We start from the raw sequence: 21,604 nt of genomic DNA, 5'->3' as shown, positions 1-21,604 counted from the left end.
GACAGGATAAACTGAATAAGTTCATCCTTGTATTATGCTATATTATGTTATAAAGTGTATCTATGTCCTGAGAATCTAGTGTGTAGATTGTTCACTAAAAGAGAATTACTACAATCACAGCAGGTGGGCTATTATTTCACCAAATAACTACATATCTTGTAAGTAACATCCTCATCAATCTACTAGTATGCCTTTAATCTCACACTTTCCTAACTCGGGAGATGTGAGGCTTATAAAGAAAGGCTCGATTAATGGAGGAAGATTCAATGGGGAATAAGAGCACTTAATACTGATATTACCTATTCTGAAAGTCCAAGTGTCCCAACCGAGAACCTTACTTTGAAAAGAAGCTATCTCTGAAGAAGACTGTAGACTCCTTTTGAATAGGTCTCCAAAAACAAAGTCAATGCTTCCCCATCCAGGCTGGTGGTATAATCTGAAGACCAGGAGTTCTATCTTAAACCAAAGCATACCAGCTTCTTATTTTTAATTGAGAAGGTTAGGGTGACCCATTACTGCTGAAATAAACCTGGATGTGGGTGGTCAGCCCACAGGTCTATTCTACAAATAGTGAGGTTGCAGCAAGCAAACTGGAAGAGGCTGTCAAAAATGCTTCCCGTCCATCGAGAAATTCTTCCCACTCGACAAGTTATGAGCATCTTTCCATTATCCAAGAATTGCTACACCTTGATGACTGAGTTTAGGGACACGTGAACAGAAAGATGTATGATGACTACCAAGTGTTGAACAGAGTTATCGCGGTGCTGTAAGCTCTGAGGGTTTTGACACCTGTCTACTTGTTTTGTTTTGTTTGTTGTCTGTCTCCCCCTTCTAGACTGTGAGCCCGTTGTTGGGTAGGGCCCGTCTCTATATGTTGCCGATTTGTACTTCCCAAGCACTTAGTATAATGCTCTGCACACAGTAAGTGCTCAATAAATACAATCGAATGAATGAAAGTTATGGGCCAGAAATGTGCCTGTTATTGTTATATTGTACTCTTCCAAGCACTTAGTACAATGCTCGGCATACAGTAGGTGGTCAGTAAGTAAGACTGACTGACTGATGGCTGTAGGCCTAAGGAGACTGCAGGAATTAACTCTGTCCTTTGGAGGAGGCTGTGTCGGGGTTTGACAATATTGAGAACACCATATTTAGCAGTGAAATAAAAACTGACAAGGCTGAGGTGCTGTCTAGCCTTCTACTTGGCTATGAGGCTATTTCTCTCCCTCTAGACTGTAAGCCCCCATCTCAGGGTCGCACCTGGAGAGTTTCCAGTACTCTACTAGTCTTGACAATGGGAGGGAGAGTCAAGCAGAGGCCTACCCATTCAATTCCTAGCTTGGGCAGTGGCTAGGGAGAGGAAGGCAATCCGCTACAAGTCCAAACTCACCTGGGCTGGGCAGCAGCGGCATGGGAGAGAGTTAGGTTGAAGACTCAAGGTGACTGTGTGGAAGGAGGCAATGGTAAACCACTTCCATGTTTTTACCAATAAAATTCTATGGATACACTACCAGAACCATTGCAGATGGAGGGGGGCATTCTGGGAGAGATGTGTCCATGGCATCGCTATGGGTCAGAGATGACTCGAAGGTATAAGACAAGACTGTAAGCTCACTGTGGTCACTGGACATGTCTACCAACTCTGTTCTAATGTTCTCTCCCATGCACTTAGTACCATACTCTGCACACAGTAAGAGCACCATAAATATGACCAATTGATGGATGAGACCTGGACTTATCACATAAGATCCATTTGGCTACTTGAATGGCTTTATCAACATCATCATTAAGCCAAATGCTGCCCCGAATGGCAAAGACAAGACTACCAATACCAAGGCCCTTTAAGCACTGACACAAGTCACAAGTCAATTTTGCTTTGCTTAAAGGGAGAAAATCCAAGTGCTAGGGCAATGCAAAAGGGAGTGGGAGAAGAGGCAATGAGGGCTTAGTCAGGGAAGACCTCTTCGAGGAGCTGTGCCTTCGATAAGGCTTTGAAAGGGGGGAGAGTAATTGTCTTTCACAGCTGAAGAGGGAGGGAGGGAGTTCCAGGCCAGAGGCAGGATGTGGGTGAGAGGATTGGCGGTGAGACAGACGAGATGGAATCTCCTCACCGTGCCTCGTTCTCGCCTGTCCCGCCATCGACCCCCGGCCCACGTCATCCCCCTGGCCTGGAATGCCCTCCCTCCGTGCATCTGCCAAGCTAGCTCTCTTCATCCCTTCAAGGCCCTACTGTGAGCTCACCTCCTCCAGGAAGCCTTCCCACACTGAGCCCCCTCTTCCTCTCCCCCTCCTCCCCCTCCCCATCCCCCTCTTACCTCCTTCCCCTCCCCACAACACCTGTATATATGTATATATGTTTGTACATGTTTATTACTCTATTTATTTATTTATACATGTTTATTCTAATTATTTTATTTTGTTAATATGTTTTGTTTTGTTCTCTGTCTCCCCCTTCTAGACTGTGAGCCCACTGTTGGGTAGGGACCGTCTCTATATGTTGCCAACTTGTACTTCCCAAGTGCTTAGTACAGTGCTCTGCACACAGTAAGCACTCAATAAATACAACTGAATGAATGAATGAATAAGTTGGCAAAAGACGAGCAAAGTCTGTGGGCTGGGTTGTAGAAGAGAGCCGTGAGGTAAGGTAATAATAATAATAATTATAATCATGGTACTTGTTATGTGCTTACTCTGTGCCAAGCACTACAAGCACTGTTCTAAACATGGGGGTAGATACAAAGTAAGCAGGTTGGACATAGTCCCTGCCCAACATGGGGCTCTCACTCTTAATCCCTATTTTACAGATGAGGCCACTGAAGCCCAGAGAAGTTCAGTGACTTGTCTAAGGTCACAAAGCAGACTCCCAGACCTGTGCTCTATCTACTGTGCCACGCTGAGGGGGCAAAGTGATTGAATGTTTTAAAGCCGACGATAAGGAGTTTCTATTTTAGATGGAAGTGGATGGGCAACCACCAGAGGTTCTTGAGGAATGGGGAAACATGGGCTGAACATTTTTTGTAGAAAAATGATGTGGGCAGCAGAGGGAAGTATGGACTGGAGTGGGAAGAGACAGAAGGTAGATACAGTAATCAAGGTGGGACAGAATAAATGTTTGGATTACCGTGGTAGCAGTTTGGATGGAGAGGAAAAGGTGGATTTTAGCCACATTGTGACGGTTGAACTGACCGGGCCACACAGCAGGCAAGTGGTGTCGCTGGGACTAGAACTTATATCTCCTAACTCCTACAGTTCTATGTTCTTTCCAGTAGGCCACCCTCCCTCCCCAAAGAGTGTAACACTCAATGACTGCCATTATTCAACATAATTCAGTCCCATGGAATGGAAGCTACGCTCTTCAGAGGAGGAAAGAAAGAAGTTAACTTTGTCTCAGAAAATGGTAGCCATGCCCACCTGCCAGCCACTACTGATCCTGGATTTTTTTTTCCAAATTAACATCCACAATTATATACTGACGATGCACTAACCTCCTGCATTCTCATTAGGTTGGAAGAATCCTGGAGTAAAAGAAGTAAACTTTCTATGTCTATGTCCTTTGCAATACTAAAGTGCCAAGGAGAATCCTAACCACAGATCTTTGCCATTATAAGCACAATTGTTTTATTCTGTCAATGGCTGGACTCTGAGAACAAGAAGTAATCACTACCACCATCAGTTTCCAAGTTTCTCAAGGATAGGGCTTTAGGGGAGAGGGTAACTCCGTGGCCAAAGAGGGAACATGGTGATGACTCTACCTCTGTAACATCTCAACAGGGACTTGAGATCAAATCATAATTGGACTATCTCCGGACCATGAAAAGGCATTAGTAATCAGATATCAAGCTCTCCCTTCTCCCCAGCTCCTAAGAATTTCCACAGGGGTGTCACCAATGGATTGAAACCCCATCTCCCAAAAGTCACTCTCCCCGTCCAATATCCTGCCTTCACAAGAACTGGCTTCACTTACAGGAAAGAGGTGGTGTGATCTTATACCTGGATCAAATTTTTAGATCGCCAATAACATATAAAATCATGCGAGGGCCAAGGACCCCAGTGGGCTTTGTACAGAAGTACTCACAGGTCACCGTGGATCAAGCCGTAGATTTGAGACATGTTGTGATGATAGATCCCTCGCAGAACGATCAAGAGCAGGATCACAACAAAAGCCGGAAGTCCCCAACTCAGAAGGAAGAAGGGGAGATAACGTCGTTCTGTGTGCTCATCATTCATCACCAGGACATACCAGAAATTCACGGCCTGAGAAATGTCACAGAACATGAAATCAACAGGCTTTAATGTAAATAATCACTTCCTAAAGGAAGGCTTTAATGTCTGAAACTGTACAGTACAAATAAACATTTTTTTTCATGTGTCCTACACTACAAAGTCTCATTCAGATTTATCAACATAAATCATATTTACTGAGTGCCTTCTCTCCCAAGTAGAAGTAACCAACATAGGTCTTGCCCTCTGTGGAGAAAACAGACTTAGATTACAAACAAAGAGTGTGAGCAGGAGAAAGACTAAGGATACTCTGGAGTAGCATTCTTATGTTCGGATGAGATGACTGAATAAACCATGGAATATACAAATGAATATGCCCATAAAATCTGGGATTGGCTAGGTATACAAAGCATTACAGGAGGACGTTGGGTTGGTGCAACTTAAGGTATAGGGAATTAATCGGGGAAGGCTTCTTGGAGGAGGTGGGGTTTTAAGGCTTTGAAGATGAGGAGAGCTGTAACCTGGGGAATTTGAAACAGGGAGGGAATTCTGGAAAGAGAAAATAGCATGAGCTCCGGTATACTATAAACTCTTTCTTGTAGAAGGTAAGCTCCTTATTGGCCAGGATTACATCTACATACTCTGTTGTACTGTACTTTCTTACGTGCTTAGTACTGTGCTCTGTACACAGTAAGTGCTCGATAAATACTACTGGTTGACTAAGCTGTGGGATCAGATTTGGGAGAGTTGAGACTACAACTGAGCTAGAAGGTGGGCATGGGAGAAGTGACGAATGAAAAAATTCAGTTGTTTAGAGCTAAGCCAGCGATTCCCTTCCAGGAAGATCATCTAAGTGAGGATTTAGGGTAGTGGGGGTGTGGGTGGGTGGGTGTGGGTGTGCGTGTGTGTGTGTGTGTGTGTGTGTGTACACGCAGCTGTTCGCAGCATGGATGAGCATATATAGGCGTGAGGTATGTGAAGGGTGAGTTTCTTTGTCCCTGTCTCTCTCCCCACTTCATTTTCCACTCACCCTGCCCCAACGGAAGCACTAACTGCCAACACCAAAACTGCAATAGTAGTCTCTAGCCTTTCGTCTTTTTAACAATGAACAATTGGGTTACTATGTTAAAAACAGTGCATTAGCGATTTACAGCATTTGTAAAGTGCGGCCTGGTTTTCATTCATTCATTCATTCAATCGTATTTGTTGAGTGCTTACTGTATGCACAGCACTGTACTAAGCACTTGGAAAGTACAATTCGGCAACAGATGGAGACAATCCCTACCCAACAATGGGCTCATGGTCTAGAAGGGGGAGACAGACAAAAAAATAAAACAATAACATCAATAACATCAAAATAAATAGAATTAGAGATATATAAATAGAATAATAAATATGTACAAATATACACAAGCGCTGTGGGACGAAGAAGGAGGTAGAGCAGAGGGAGGGATTAGGGGTGATGGGGAGGGGAGAAGGAACAGAGGAAAGGGGGAGCTCAGTCTTGGAAGACCTCCTGGAGGAGGCGAGCTCTCAGTAGGGCTTTGAAGTGGGGAAGAGAACTAGTTTGGCAGATGTGAGGAGGGACATTCCAGGCCAGAGATAGGACGTGGGCCGGGGGTCCACGGCGGGACAGGCGAGAACAAGGCACAGTGAGGAGGTGAGCGGCAGAGATGTGGAGTGTGCGGACCGAGCTGGGCTCCCACCCCCAGATTGACCTTGCGGGGGTCCGCGTCCTCCCGGAAATAAGCGGTGAGTTTAAAGAGCAGAATGGGCTGAGCCTGCGGGACACCACGGAAGAGGGAGGCCGCTGCCGTGGCGAGGGCCCCGCACCGCCGAGAACTGCCACCATCACCGAATCCACCCGGTCCCGACCTGCCCTGTCAGTGCGCCTGGAGGAGACGCTGACCGAAGCAGCACGGCTTAGTAGAAAGAGCCCAGGCCTAGGAGTCTGAAGGTCGTGGGTTCTAATGCTGACTCCACCACTTGTTCGCTGGGCCAACTAATAACTATTAATTAATAACAATTATTATATAATGCTAATAATTTATAATTAATAACTGGCACAAACTAATAACCCACAGGCAGTCCATCCATGGAAATGAGTTTGACCTGCCTGTGCAATAGGCTGTGTCACATGAATAGTGCACCACGTCAGCAGGGGCCGGGGGGACACACAGACACGTACTGTCCATAGTTAATGTTCGATTTATTTTGTCAATGATGTGCATCCAGCTTTACTTCTGTTTGTTCTGATGACTTCACACCCATCCACATGTTTTGTTTTGTTGTCTGTCTCCCCCTTCTAGACTGTGAGCCCATTGTTGGGTAGGGACCATCTCTATATGTTGCCAACTTGTCCTTCCCAAGCACTTAGTCCAGTGCTCTGCATACAGGAAGCGCTCAATAAATACGATTGAATGAATGAATGAATCTAGCTTTATTTCTATTTGTTCTGACGACTTGACACCTGTCCACATGTTTTGTTTTGTTCTCCGTCTCCCCCTTCTAGACCGTGAGCCCGTTGTTGGGTAGGGACTGTCTTTACGTGTTGCCAACTTGTACTTCCCAAGTGCTTAGTACAGTGCTCTGCACACAGTAAGCGCTCAATAAATACGATTGAATGAATGAATGAATTTCCTTCAACTCATCCTACCTGTAGTACCATGGTTTAGCCTGGTCCTTTGGCTTTTCTCATTTAGGATGAGCTATCTCATGATGCTGAACCACTCCGATAATTTCAGAAAACTTCCAGCCATCCCTGTTCAATCACCCTCACTTATGCCCCACCGGCCTGTCTGTATGACGTCTTCACTCCGGCCACCTCTCTCGGTTGGTAGTTCCTCAGGGGCAAAGACCAGTCTTTTCTTCCCATTTTGGTCCAAATAGCCCAGCATCCCACCACATCAGTAGTATTTATTGAGTACCTACTGTGTATGATGTGCTTTGGAGAGTAAGACAGAGTTAATAGACATGATGATGGTAACATCTGTGGGCTTGGTAAACATGTATTATGTGCCAAGCACTGCACTAAGTGCTGGGGTAGATAAAAGGTAATCGGCTCAGACCCAGCTCACAATCTAATTATAATTAATTATGATAATGATTATGGTATTTGTTTAGTTCTTACTATGTATGAATCACTGTTCTAAGTGCTGGGCAAACAGGTTGAACACAGTCCATGCCCCACGCGGGATTCACAGTCAATCCTCATTTTATTGATGAGAGAACTGAGGCTCGGAGAAGTTAAGTGGCTTGCCTGATGTCACACAGCAGGCAAATGGCAGATCTGGGATTAGAACCCAGGTGCTCTAACTCCCAGGCCCATACTCTTTCCCCTACACCTTGCTGCTTTTCATGGAGGAAAGAGAACAGGTATTAAATCCCCATTTTACAGTAGAGGAAACTAAGGTACAGACTTGTCCAAGGTCCCACAACGTGAACATGACCCAAGTGGCATTAGAATGCAGATCCTCTGATTCCCGGGGCCATTCTTGTTCCAATTGGCCACCCTCCATGCCCTCAGTGGGTTTACAATCAAGCAGGGTCGGTCTACAGGCATTTAGGTGCTAAGTCAAGTGAAAATTGGAGTGGGGGAAATGGCGGCAAGGCTGGGAATGGCTCCAGTCATGCTGGGCTGCACTCCCGAGTTCTACCTGTTCAGCTTTTTACACTAGTCCCTTCAAGGGGAGCTATGCAATAACAATACTAATAATAATACTGATGATGATATTTAAGCGCTTACTATGTGCAAAGCACTGTTCTAAGCACTTGGGTAGATACAAGGTAATCAGGTTGTCCCAAATGGGGCTCACAGTCTTAATCTCCATTTTACAGATGAGGTAACTACAGCACAGAGAAGTTAAGCAACTTGCCCGAAGTCACATAGCTGACAAGTGGCAGAGCCGCAATTAGAACCCGCAACCTCTGACTCCCAAGTCCATGCTCTTTCCACTAAGCCAGTGCAGGATAGGAGGACAGGAAAGGAAATGATCAATAAACTGGCAATAATTGATGATGACAAAGGCCAGGGCACCATTTTCAAAGCCTACAGGATGAACAAATTTGCTTTTTAAAGGGAGCTAAATAAATCCTCCACTGGCTCTATCCTTCCAACCCTGTAGCAAGCTCCCTACCGTTTACCACAAGCTGAGATAAGGAAGAGAGAGGAACATTTATTTGGCAGATTTAAGGAGTCACTTTCCCCCAAAGAGCTCAAGACACTGGGCGGCAACTCAAACTCCAAATGCCTTGGCATGATGAGAAGTCATGAAATGTAAAGGAATGCGAGCACTGGGGAAGACATTTACTTGGTCAACTCTGTTAGATTCCTTGAACCATGAGAAAGGAAAACTACAAAGGACAATTAACTCAGGACTGAAGAGATCAACAGTCAGCTCACAGAGCTTGCCATCTGTGACCTCTTGAGGCTGGGGACCCCCACCTTTCCAGGCACCTGGCTTGCCCAGGCCAGTCAGAAGGGTGCATTGAGCATTTAGTGCGGCCCGAGGACAGTACTAAGTGCTTGGGGGACTACAGCATGATAGAGTTAGTAGACTTGATCCCTGCCCCCAAAGGACATAAAATCTAGTCCAGGAAATAGCCAAAAAGTAGTAATAATAATCCTAATTATGGTCCTTGTTAAGCAGCATGGCCTAGTGGAAGGGGAACAGGCTTGGGAGTCAGAGATTGTGGGTTCTAATCTTGTCTCTGCCACTTGTCTGCTGTGTGACCTTAGGCAAGTCATTTAACTTTTCTGTGCTTCAGTTACCTCAGGTATAAAAAGGGGATTAAGAGTGTGAACCTCATGTGGGAAAGGGACTGTGTCCAACCTGATTACCTTGTATCTACCCCAGCACTGAGAACAGTGCTTGGCACATAGTAAGCACTTAACAAATACCATTATTCTTATTATTTACTGTATACATCTGTTATGTACCATATTTATTAATCGTATTTATTGAGCGCTTACTGTGTGCAAAGCCTTTATTTATATTAATATCTGTCTCCTCCTCTGGACAGTGAGCTTGTTGTGGGGAGAAATGTGTCTGCTTGTTGTTATAATGTACTCTCCCAAGCGCTTAGTACAGTGCATTGCACACAGCACGTGCTCAGTAAATATGACTGACTGAATGAATGAAGTTTACTATGTGCCAAGCACTGTTCCAAGTGCTGGGATAAATACAACCTAATCAGGTTGGACACAGTCCCTGTACCACATGGGGTTTACACTCTTAATTCCCATTTTACAAATAAGGTAACTGAGGCACGGAGAAGTTATGTGACTTGCCCAAAGTCACAGAGCTGACAATGGCAGAGCCCGGATTAGAACCCACACCTCTGACTCCCAAGACCATGCTCTATCCACTAAGCCACGCTGCTTCTTACCATTAGAACTAATACAAGAACAAATACTGGTAGTTCTGTGTCACCTCCACTAATGGACTGGAGGTGAAAACCCCATCACATGAAGAGGAGGACAAAGAGGTCACTTTTCTTCTTCTTCAGAATCCAGCAATGCGACCCTTGAGCCCACTGTTGGGTAGGGACTGTCTCTATATGTTGCCAACTTGTACTTCCCAAGCGCTTAATACAGTGCTCTGCACACAGTAAGCACTCAATAAATATGACTGATTGATTGATTGATTAGTACTTGTTTGGTGGGAGGTGAATCTTAGCCTCTAGGTAGCATGTGCTGCCTTAGAATGTAAACTCCAGGCAAAGGGTTGCTCAAACTCTCTCTCTCTTTCACACACAATCCATGGAAGAGAAACAGCAATCACTGGGGCCATCTCAAAGAGAAAGAAAAAAAAAAGACCAAAAAAGGGGCCACAAGAAGACAGCAAGCCACCCACTTGTGTTTAACATCACAAAACTTTTCTGTGATGAGGGACCGGGTTTTTAGGCCGTTAATCTCAATCAATCGATTGACTGGTTGAGAGAGTACAATATAACAGTGCAACAGACACAATCCCTGCCCACAAACAGCTTAGAGCGGGAGCCCGACATTAACTTAAATAAATTAAGAATATTATGTAAGTGCTGTGGGGTGGGAGGGGGATAAATAAAGGGAGCAAGCCAGGGCAATGAAGAAGGTCTGAAGGCAGTGGAAGAAATGGAAAAGCGGGCTTAGTTGGGAAACCTAAACCTTCCTTTCCTTCCCTGCCCCATCCTACCTATTCCCTTTTGTTTCATCCCTCTTTCGTTTTCTCAGGAACCTTGCTCCCTGCCACCCTTTTCACCTTTTCTCCCTCCTTCCCACCATTACACCAAAAGTCAAGTAACATGTTTACTCACCTTTAAAATATTCTTTGATTCCGGCCACAGAGGACACATGCTATCCCAATTCAAACGAATACATATTGGGGCTAGTTTAGGCACTGCTACAGTTAATATTTTTTGGAAACAGCACAAATCTCAAAAGGCTGTGCATGAAGGGAGATTAATGCCATTGCAACCAGTTTTCAGGAACAGAGAAAGCAACACCATGCAAAGCCTCTCCCAGCTTCATTAGCCCGTAAACTTCTCATGGGCCTAGACCTTATCTCATCTTTGCTAATAATAACTCTCAGCTCCTAGGCCAATTCAGTGAAGGAAACAAATTCAACAACAGTGTCGATGCTCTAGATCGCATATCTAGAGGTCCCTTCCTCAGTTGTTTGCTTCTCACTCTGCCTCCCAAACTCTCTGCCACTGCTCCGCCAGCCCCTGACTCCAGTCGCTGGCTCTCACCTGGAGCCTGCCAGAAGAGGAAAACCCAATCCTCCCCAGGGATTGCAGATTCTGTCCCCAGACAGGGGACTACAAGAAGGACCACAGTTTCCCCATGACTGTCATGAGCTGGGGCCTAGGCAATGGAAAGTCTGTTTCCAGCCCCTATTTGTTCCAGACATCTAAAACCAGTTCTGGCTGGATTGGGTATACCCTCACGAGGGCTACTCCCAACAGGGCCACTGGGCCTCCCAGCAGAACCTCATTAGAGAAGGGATCGCTACCACCTGCCACTCTGTTATCGCCAGCAACTGTGGGCAGATTTGCCCCAAGAGCTTGCTGTCTGTGATCCCAAGCTTGACAAAACCTGGTCTGAAAGGGAAGGCTTTGAAGGTTTTGGAGTGCACAGATTCTGAATGGCAATCAGCACATTGCGGGACATTTCGCTCAATGTTTACCCGGCGGCACACCATCACCACCACTACAACCACCGCCATCCAGGGGGGCAGCCTTTTGGGCCAGCTGCTGCTGGAAGAGGTGGGGTGGTGGTTGTAAATGGACAAGATGTGCCCCAGGGCCTTTTCGAGGTCTCTGGCAACCCCCACACTGGGCGGCGGAGGGTGGGGTGTTTCTCCACTGACAAGTTGCCCGTCGGATGACATGAGCGTTCTGGGCCCATCCCACTGAGAGGCCTGAAAAAGCACCCCAATAGGCGGGCGGATCCCCACACGGAGGCCTGTTCTGACAGGCTGGGCACGGGCAGGTCAGTTCCCCAGGGGAATGGTGAACAATCAGAGTGCCAAGGTTCCCCAAGAGGAACCTACCCAAGGGAGTTTCCAAACCGGAATGGCGGAGGGACTGACAAGATTTAAACCAGACCGACGGGAAGGTTCAGTCCTGGGGAAGGGAGAATGAGATTAGCCTTCAAGTAAAGAAAAGGTGATGGAAGACTCTATGAGTAAACAGCCTCTTAAAAGGATTAAGGCATCGATTGACTTTGTCCTAACAGATCTCGGGGACCTAAAACTCAACACGGAGCGGTGGAGGAAGCCGACCTATTAATACTAGAAATCTAGATGAAAAATGGGTGAAGCTTTTCCATACAATCCCTTATATTGATTCTCGTCAATGGCGGTGATTGAATTTCACGTCCTTTAACTAAGCCCTAGAGGAAGAGGAGCCAGGTATCTATGTTGCCAAGTCCTAGAATTAGAAATGCAGCTATTTAGCGAGCTTGGGCTCGAAGAGGGCCCTACGTGGTACAGCAGATCTGATTCGCATGTATCTATCTACTCCAATACTTAATGCACGCTTGGCACATAGAACAGGCTTAATAAATATCATCTAGGTAGGAAAATATCCAAATCATAGGATAAGTCTGTATGGAGACAAAAGCTGGTACGTTTAAAAAAAACTCCGCACAGAACCAAGCTGTTTCTATAGAGGCCATGACCAAATCAGTCTCATTTGTCAGCTAACGCTATTCATTTGCAATTAATGAGCACTTACTATGTGCACTGTACTAAGCACTTGGGAGAGTACAATATAACAGCAACTACATTCTTGCCTACAATGAGTTTACAGTCTAGAGGGGGAGGCAGACATTAACGTGAAAAAATGAATTACAGATATGTTAAGTGCTTAGTACGGTGCTCTTCACACAGTAAGCGCTCAATAAATACGATTAAGTGCTGTGGGGCTGGGATGGGGAATGAATGAAGGAGCAAGTCAGGGCAATGCAGAAAGGAGTTGAAGAAAAGGAAAAGAGGGTTTAGGCAAGGAAGGCCTCTTGGAGGAGATGTGCCTTCAACAAGACTTTGAAAGGGGGAAGAGTAACTCTTCTAAGGGTATGTACAGTGCATTGCACTCAGTGGGAGATCAATACCATGGCTACCGCTTTGGAGAGGGGCGGGGGGAATGGAAGCTGAAGAGACATGCAGTATCCCTCAGAATGTGGTACATTCTCCTGTCTGCTCTGAGCTCCTACTGATTGGCAACAGGGTGAGGAACCTGGGCTGGGAACCAACTAATCAATCAATAGCAATTACTGGGTGTGCAAAGCACTGCGCTAAGCACTTGGGAGAGTACAAAAGAGTTAGCAGACACGATCCCTGAACTCATGGAGTTTACAATCTAGCAGGGTCCCAGAAATGCAATTTGATCATCAGAGTGCTTTTTTCGGCAGCAGGGTTTTGGGGGGTTTTGAAATAAGGCTGGGGTATTTTCCTTCTACTTAGACTGTGAGCCCCAGGCGGAGCAGGAACTAAGTCCAACCTGATTATCTTTTATCTATCACGGTGCTTAGTACAGTGCTTGGCACACAGTAAGTGCTTAACAAATATTATCATAATTATTATCATTACTATTATAGAAACAGTATTATATCTGACCAGGGCACTACTTGCTAACATGTGCTTACAGCTTGGAGCAAGGTTTGCTCCTTCTGATTAAAAAATATGCCTGACCCTATGGTGGAATTAATAGATTAATAGATTAATTCAGCTGCGCACAAGGATGCCTCAATATATTCAGTATATTTACAGGCACAACCATATTGACCCTTACCCACAGAGACACACCTACACTTCATTATACCCATTAAGAATTACTTTACAATTCATGCGCAGAGTGCTTCTACGGCAAAGGCTCTGACATCATTCAATGAATTGATTTGCTTCCTAGAGCTCAGAGATGACAGCTGTTTCCCCACTGATTCTTCATACTGCTCTCACTCTCTCAGCCTCTTTCTACTTTCCTCTCCAAACTGCCAGTGGCAGTGGAATGGTCCAACTCTGTTGTAATGTACTCTCCCAAGCGCTTAGTATAGTGCTTTACACATAAAGTGCTCAAATACCACTGATGATGAATGGGCCCAGCTTTCTGGAATCACTCCCAGTGTGGAACCAGATGTCATATAATAATAATAACAATGGTATTTGTTAAGCACTTACTATGTGCCAAGCACTGTGGTAGATACAAAGGTATCAGGTTGTCCCATGTGGGGTTCACAGCCTTCAACCCCCTTTTACAGATGAGGTCACTGAGGCGCACAGAAGTTAAGTGACTTGCCCAAAGTCACACAGCTGACAAGTGGCACAGTCAGGATTAGAACCCACAGCCTCTGACTTCCAAGCCTGTGCTCTTTTCACTAGGCCACGCTGCGGCTTTTCCCAACCACTTGAAAGTTAACTTTAACATATGCACACACAAACAATCTTCTCTCTATGCTGGAAATACCTCAGGCAGGGTCTTCACGCAGGAACGTAGGCAGCTAAGATAGTAAAGTAGGCTAGAAACTACTCTAGGTTGGAGAGGAGAAGCAGCTGGTCATTTTTCGATAAGAATATTCACGGCTCAGGTCACAGTTCGGCCCACCTTTACCCCAAAACAGCTTCATCTGAAAGTCTGAAGCCCTATTAATGTATGTGCCCGTTTTAATTGTCATTTCTCCAAGGAGCCACGAGCAGGAAACCTGATAACTGAAGCAGAGGGCATCCAGGATCAATTTGGCATGGAAACTGGGCCCAAGGATACATCTGGGTCATTTGCAAAGGGCAGCTCGGGACCACGACTGTTCAGTTGAAGATGAGAAGCAACACTGGTTACGTTAGGCAGGACAAAAAAGGGATGAGGAAAAGGTGCGAAACCAGAGAGAACTGTGGGTGTGGAGGAAAAAAAAGGACAAGGAGACGGAAAAGGGAATAAAAGGTTGAGGGGAGAATGAGAAAGATGAGGACAGGGGGCAGAACTAGAGGTGTGGGTGCAGAGAAAAGCAGACCAAGAGAAAAAGGGGGGAGAAGGGACAGAAAGCAGCAGCAGACTTGGGAACCAATCAACCAACGAATCAATCAATTGCATTTATTGAGAGTTTACTGTGTGCAGAGAACAGATCTAAGTGCTTGGGGAGAGTACAATCACAGTTGAAGCAGAGTTGAAGAAAGGGGAAGCACTCACTGGCTTCCTCCACCACTGTCCTTCTACCACCTCTGCCCAGTGACCCTGGGAGAGATGTAGTCCATGATGGACCATTCGCCCAGGGCCAGCAGTGGGATGGCTCCAGTGAGTGGGGTCTTCTGGGAAGCCTAGACTGCGGAGCCAAGAGCAGGCCCAGTCCAAATGCTCGAACCATGACAGCCCCACTGGATGGGACACATGAGAAATGGCCAACAGCGGGATGCCCAAACAGCTGTTAAGCTGAGATCTTAGCAATATGATGTAGAACCTGGGCCTGGGATGACAGCCCCACAGGATCTAACCCCGGCTCCATCACGTGTCTGCTGTATAACCCTGGGCAAGTCACGTCACTTCTCTGGGCCTCAGTTACCTCATCTGTAACTGAGACTGTGATTCATTCATTCATTAATTCATTCAATCGTATTTATTGAGCACTTACTGTGTGCACAGCACTGTACTAAGTGCTTGGAAAGTACAATTTGGCAACAAATAGAGACAATCCCTGCCCAACAATGGGCTTGATGAGCTCGAGTCTTTCTGATTTTTTGATGAGAGAGGCAGCAATCAATAAAATTGCCTCAGGGGGTCATTGTCCAGATCTGGATTTTCTTAGCACCTTCTGTTTTGCTTGAACGTTGTAAGTGGGGATTTGGTTCTTATTTGTCAAAATTTCACGTGCATATTTTCTGAAGGTCTGGCCCTCTGTTACGGCTCCTCCCCTGTCAGGCTGGATAAATCAGCGTGGCTTAGTGGAAAGAGCCCGGGCCTGGGAGACAGAGGTCGTGGGTTCTAATCCTGCCTCTGCCACTTGTCAGCTGTGTGACTTTGGGCAAGTCACTTAATTTCTCTATGCGTCAGTTACCTCATCTGTAAAATTGAGACTGCGAGCCCACCTTGGGACAGGGACTGTGTCCAACCGAATTTACTTGTAACCACCCCAGCGCTTAGAATTCACTGATTCATTATTTCATTCATTCAATCATATTAAATGAGTGCTTAGTACATACAGAACACTGAACTAAGTGCTTGGGAAAGTACAATACAGCAATAAAGAGAGAAAATCCCTGCCCACAACGAGCTCACAGGCTAGAGTGGGGTGAGACAGTCATCAATACAAATGAACGGACATCAATACAAATAAATAAAATTACAGGTACATATGGACGTGTTGTGGGGTGGAGAATGGGGAGAAAGAGTAAAGGGAGCAAGTCAGGGTGACGCAGAAGGGAGTGGAAGATGAGGGAAAATGGGGCTTAGTCTGGGAAGGCCTCTTGGAGGAGATGTGCCTTCAGTAAGGCTTTGAAGCTGAGGAGATTCACTGTCTGGCAGATTTGAGGAGGGAGGGTGTTCCAGGCTAGAGGTAGGATGTGGGCCACGGGTCGTCAGAGAGACAGGAGAGATAGAGTCACAGTGAGAAGGTTAGTACCAGAGGAGTGAAGTGTGCGGGCTGGGTTATACTGTGCTTGGCTCATAGAAAGCGCTTAACAAATACCACAACTGTTATCTTAAATGGAGGAAGCATGAGCAAGGAGAAGGAGCCATTAACAAGGTAGAAACATTAAGGGACAATGAAGCAAAACCTTAGGCAATCTGCCATTTTACTGAACTGAGAGGCAGTGACAGTGTCCAACAGACTGGTTTGATTTAGACAATTAGATATGGGGTGGAGGTGGTGCTAGGACAGAGGCTTCGAGGAGATCACAATCAAGAATGGTAAAATTGAAAACAGCAGGTGGTAAATGCTGCTATGTCCCACACCAGTTCTAAATTTCCCTGGATGTGAGAGTGGCCATGTGTATGTCTATGTGCTCTCTCTCCCACATGGATACCTAGGAATAATAGTAGTAGTAGTACTGTTTCCCTGTGGCTAGTAGGCCATGGGAAAGCAGGTGGCCTACTGGATAAAGCATGGGACTCAGAGTCAGAGGACCTGGGTTCTAATATCTGCTCTGTGATCTTGGGAAAGTCACTTCACTTTGCTGTGCCTCAGTTTCCTCATTCATAGAAAACATATTCAACACCTGTTCTCCCTCCTACTTAGACTGCGAGCCTACATGGGACAGGGACTGTGTCCCACCTGACTACCTTGTATCTACCCCAGCACTTAGTGTGGTGCTTGGCACATAATGAGCACTTCACAAATACCACAACTATTATTATTAGTAGTAGTAGCAGTAGTGACAGTAGTAGTTGTTGTAGCATCTATGAAGCATCCACTGTGTGCATTGCACTGCACTGATTGTGGAGTCTGAAATAGGTGATTTATTCTCTGCCGACCAGGAGTTCACAGTTCCATAGCATAAAAACAGTACGACTAGTAGTAGTACAAGTACTAGTGGCAGTAGTAGTATGATGAAGTAGCCATTGGGTGCACTGCACCACACTAAGCACTTGGAAAATCAGCAACAAAAAAGTTATGCCTTCTCTATCCATCAGTCAGTCAGTGGTATTTATTGAGCTCTTACTGTGTGCAGAACACTTTATTAAGCACTTAGGAGAGTATGACACCAGGAATTAAGTCTAATAGACTGACAGATATGTAGAGACAGACATGATATGTACCAATGGAAAGGCGTAAAGAAACATTGCTTTGGATGCATGCATGTTCTCTTTTAGAAATCATATACTGTTTGAATAATTCTGCAAATAAGCTACTTTTTAAGCCCCCAGGCTGCACGGCCTTGTATTCGTATTTCTGCTGTGCTTTGATACTAGGCTACGCATTACATCATTAGAACCCATGAACTGATTTATCTCCCACATTTAGTCAGAGTCTCCTGATCCTTTTAGTTCCATCCATTACCAAAGACATTTAGATGAGAGACTAGGCGGGGTCACAGTCCGTCCTTGCCTTGCCTAGCCTTCCTTAACCCACGGTCACCTGTCTTGTTTTATCTCGCTCACTGTCACAGGAAGGCAGTTGCCGAGGTATTTCAAGGTTATTTTGCTTGAAGTTTGGACAGTTCCGCTTTTCCTGTGAAGTGTCATTTCTATCCTGATAATTACCGGTTTGTTGTCTCTAATTCCTTTGATGTCCCCAAATTAAATCAGGGGAGTATGGATGGTCTAGCTAATTTTAGCCTGTCCTTCCTGTTGCTATGCTGCAACAATGATCAGGCATCTGACCAAAGAACAGCACAATCCTCACCAATTGGCTAAGTGAAGGGATGGGGAGCCAAACGATCTTTTCCCAGGTTTGACACAGGGTTAAAAGTCTTCTTTGGATGGGCAAATGGCTCCACGTAGCAAGTTCATGTTTAATTTATGGAAGCTCAGGAAAACTCAGATTGGTGGTGAAAATTACATCTGGAGATACAGAACTGAGGCTCTCAGGAGAAGCAGAGAAACAGCATTGCCTAGAGGAAAGAGTACAGACCTGGAATCAGAGGACCTGGGTTCTAGTCCCGACTCTGCCACTTGTCTGCTGTGTGACATTGGACAGGTCACTCAACTCTCTGTGACTCAGTTTCCTCCCCTGAAAAATGGGGATTAAACCCTACTCCCTCCTACCTAGACTGTGAGCCGCACGTAGGACAGGGACTGTGTCCAACCTGATAACCTTGTATCTACCCCAGAGCTTAGAACACTGCTTGGTCCATATTAAGTGCTTATTGAACACCAAAAAAATAAAAATAACAACCCTAAAAAAAGCTTTAGGCAAAGATTTCTGCCTGTTTAGGCTCTACATGATGAAATTTAGTCAAGGTAACATGTTAGAAACTGTTTTCTGTTGTGAGGTAACAGATTTGGAAAATGTTTTGGCAGTAACCTATTCCTTTGGGTTGATCTCTCCTAAAGATTGTATCCATTTTACCAAGGAACTCAGGATTGGCACAGGATGGGTGTCAGTAAGTAATAGCAAATTTCTTTGATTAGAGAAACTGTTTCAAAGGCACAGCTCCCAGGTGTTCTTATCTGTACTTTCCTGGGCCGGCTATTTAGTTCTCATTCTCTTTGCTTGCTCTTAAATATAAATTTACTTAATCAGCCTGCCTGAAGGCACTCATTTAACACCTGTGGCTTCACCTGTGGCTTCAACCTGGGGTGATGTCCCTGTTGGGCGGTCCTAGCCAAGGTGCTGTGGTAATTGGGAAAATGAGAACTTCACTCTAAGCCACCCCTCAGATGGGTGCCAGCTGCTGCATCACCCCCTATAAGTTTTAAGGAATCATATCGGGCACAACATATACGACATGGGCTCTGAACACATCCCAAAGTAGAGCCAGGAGGGAAGGTGAAGTGGGAAAGAGGCAGAAAGACTGCAGACTCTAAACTCCCCTGTAGACTCCCAAGTTCCTTGTGGGCAGGCATTGACTGATTGATTGAGAGCCAGTTCTGAGAGCCATGGCGAAAAGGCTACTGCCAGTCAATGCCAGCTCTCCCCATTCCCACAGCACTTACTGTAATTTACTGTCTGTCTGCCCTGCCACTCGCCTCCAACTGTGTAAGCTCCTGAAGAACAGGATTTAAGTTTCCTTACTTGATTTTATTCTCCCAGTCATTCAATACACAGTGCTCTGTGCAGACTATGTATTAGATAAATACCACTGAATGAATGATTGATCCTCCTCTCCAAAGCTTCCTCCATCCAGTTTTCTCCCTTATGGGGGCAGTAAGAGGACTACTAACTGGTTAAAAATGTTTTTCCACAGGCACAGAAGTTTGTGATAACCTAGCAACATTTCTGCCATATTAATGTGAAGAACATGAAACATGATTGAGTTCCATTTTGCTTCAATTTGGTCTCATTTTGAAATGCTTGTTTAATTCAAAACCAGACATTCAGATTGAGTGAATTATCTCAAAGGAGGTAATAAAGTCAAAATATTAAAGGATCTAAAATCCTTACATAGTTGAGAGTTCAACTATGATTTTAGATCACACAGGAATTGGAAGAGTGAACTTTCCCCCTTGTTCAGGAGGGAAGATCCCAGCGAGGTAACTCCATCCCAGATGGCCCCGCTACTTGAGAAATGAGGTTGTCACCCTGGGATTCAATCAATCAATAAGGGGTATTGATTGACCACCTACTAAATGCATAGCACTGTAGTAAAGTGCTTGGGAGAGCACAATGGAAGACTGACCTGATACTTGGCCACAAGGAACTTACAGTCTAGTGGGGGAGACAGAAAGATGGATGGTTCTGTATTGCAAAGTAAGGGACACAATGATCGCAGCCCAACTACGCTGGGAAAATGCTCAGGGCCATACGACTGAACTCCCAAGTTTTGAAAGATTTCATGAACTAGCATGGCTAGCTTTGAGAAGGAGAGTTGACGCTTCTGCATGGCTGCACAGAGGCCTATGCCCACACCTGTTAATTTGGTCTCTGGAGCCGAGGACTAAAATTCCCAAGATTCCTCGATGCCACTGACAGAACCACTAAACCTTCCTTTTTGATGAGTGCGGCTCTGGGACGCACAGAGTGGGGCCATTTTGGAGCTCACCAAATTAAAATGGAAAATGGATAGTTCTCCTGCAGGATTTGGGAATTGAAAAGGAGACTCTCTCAGACTCATGTGACTCCAACTGTGTTGAGCTTGGTGCTGGCCTGCTGCAGCTCTGGAGAGGCTCACCGAGCAGATGCAATTCAATAAATATGATTGATTGACTGATAATGGGCCAGGGTGGGGATGAGCTGTTCTGTTGCTATGATACCAGGGCACACTGCTCCCTAGCTGCTTATACCCACAATCTTTTGCCCAACAATCTTGTTCACTAAGGATGGGTGGGTTTAAAGAGGCTTTCCTTGATGATCTTACAGTTAGGTCAGAAGCTTGGCTGTTATCCCAGTTAAGTGGGTCCTCAGGGAAGCTCACACATGTCTTCGCCTCTAGTCATCACAAATGGATTCACATGAAAATGAAAACGGCTCTTGATTTGTTAATTCATTAACTTCTTCAGTAAGTTATCCATTCACTCCACAAAATTTACTGGGCACCTTCTGTGTACCCTCTAATAATAATAATAATTGTGGTATTTGTTAAGTGCTTACTGTGTGCCTTGCACTGTACTAAGCGCTGGAGTAGAGTCAAGGAAATGGGGTTGGACACAGTCTCTGCTCCACATGGGGCTCCCAGCCTCAATCCCTGTTTTACAGATGAGGTAACTGAGGTACAGAGGAAGTGATATGACTTGCCCAAGGTCACACAGCAGGCACATGGCGGAGCCGGGACTAGAACCCACAACCGTATGTCTCCCAGACCCGTGTTCTGCCCATTAAGCCATGCTGCTTCACAAACTGTGAGCTTGTTGTGGGAAGGGAATGTGTCTAGTTCATTGTTATAAAGTACTTTCCCAAGTGTTTTGCACATAGCAAGCGCTCAATAAACACAACTGAATGAATGAAAAAAGCTCTCCACAAGGCACTTGGGAGGGCGTGATAAAAGAAAAAGATGTGGTCTCTACCTTCAGGGAGCTTACGATCTACTGGTGGGCTGAAAGAGTTGAGGCACCTAACTAGTTATTCAATAAATGCCCAGAAGAAGCTCAATAAATCCTATGGTTATGGAAAATGATCATTACTACGAGGAGGGGTTCTCAGGCTTCTTAAGCAGAATGAGAAAGTACAATATTTCAGAAAAACCTAAAAAATCCCTTTAATTAGCAGGAAAGGATTGTTTCATAGGTCCTCTTCAATCCTATCATTTAAAGGCATTTTCATTCTCTCTATTTTATAACTGGGAAATACACCAGGGCTAAGTGACTCTTTCAGCTA

At 45.3% G+C, this 21,604-nt stretch overlaps 1 protein-coding gene across 1 annotated transcript in view; it reads right to left on the bottom strand.

Annotated features, from left to right (window-relative positions):
- Positions 1 to 21,604, bottom strand: part of ADGRV1 (adhesion G protein-coupled receptor V1) — a 470,004-nt gene that overhangs the window by 121,866 nt on the left and 326,534 nt on the right. Inside the window, exon 85 of the mRNA XM_038765531.1 lies at positions 4,076 to 4,254. Coding sequence (XP_038621459.1) covers positions 4,076 to 4,254 — 179 coding nt within the window. The remainder of the gene's footprint in view (positions 1 to 4,075; positions 4,255 to 21,604) is intronic.

Source organism: Tachyglossus aculeatus, chromosome 23 (genome assembly GCF_015852505.1).
Source record: "Tachyglossus aculeatus isolate mTacAcu1 chromosome 23, mTacAcu1.pri, whole genome shotgun sequence".
NCBI classification, from domain to species: Eukaryota; Metazoa; Chordata; class Mammalia; order Monotremata; family Tachyglossidae; genus Tachyglossus; species Tachyglossus aculeatus.
The sequence above is the reverse complement of the archived record's forward strand: the minus strand, read 5'-3'. Positions and strand labels throughout refer to the sequence as shown.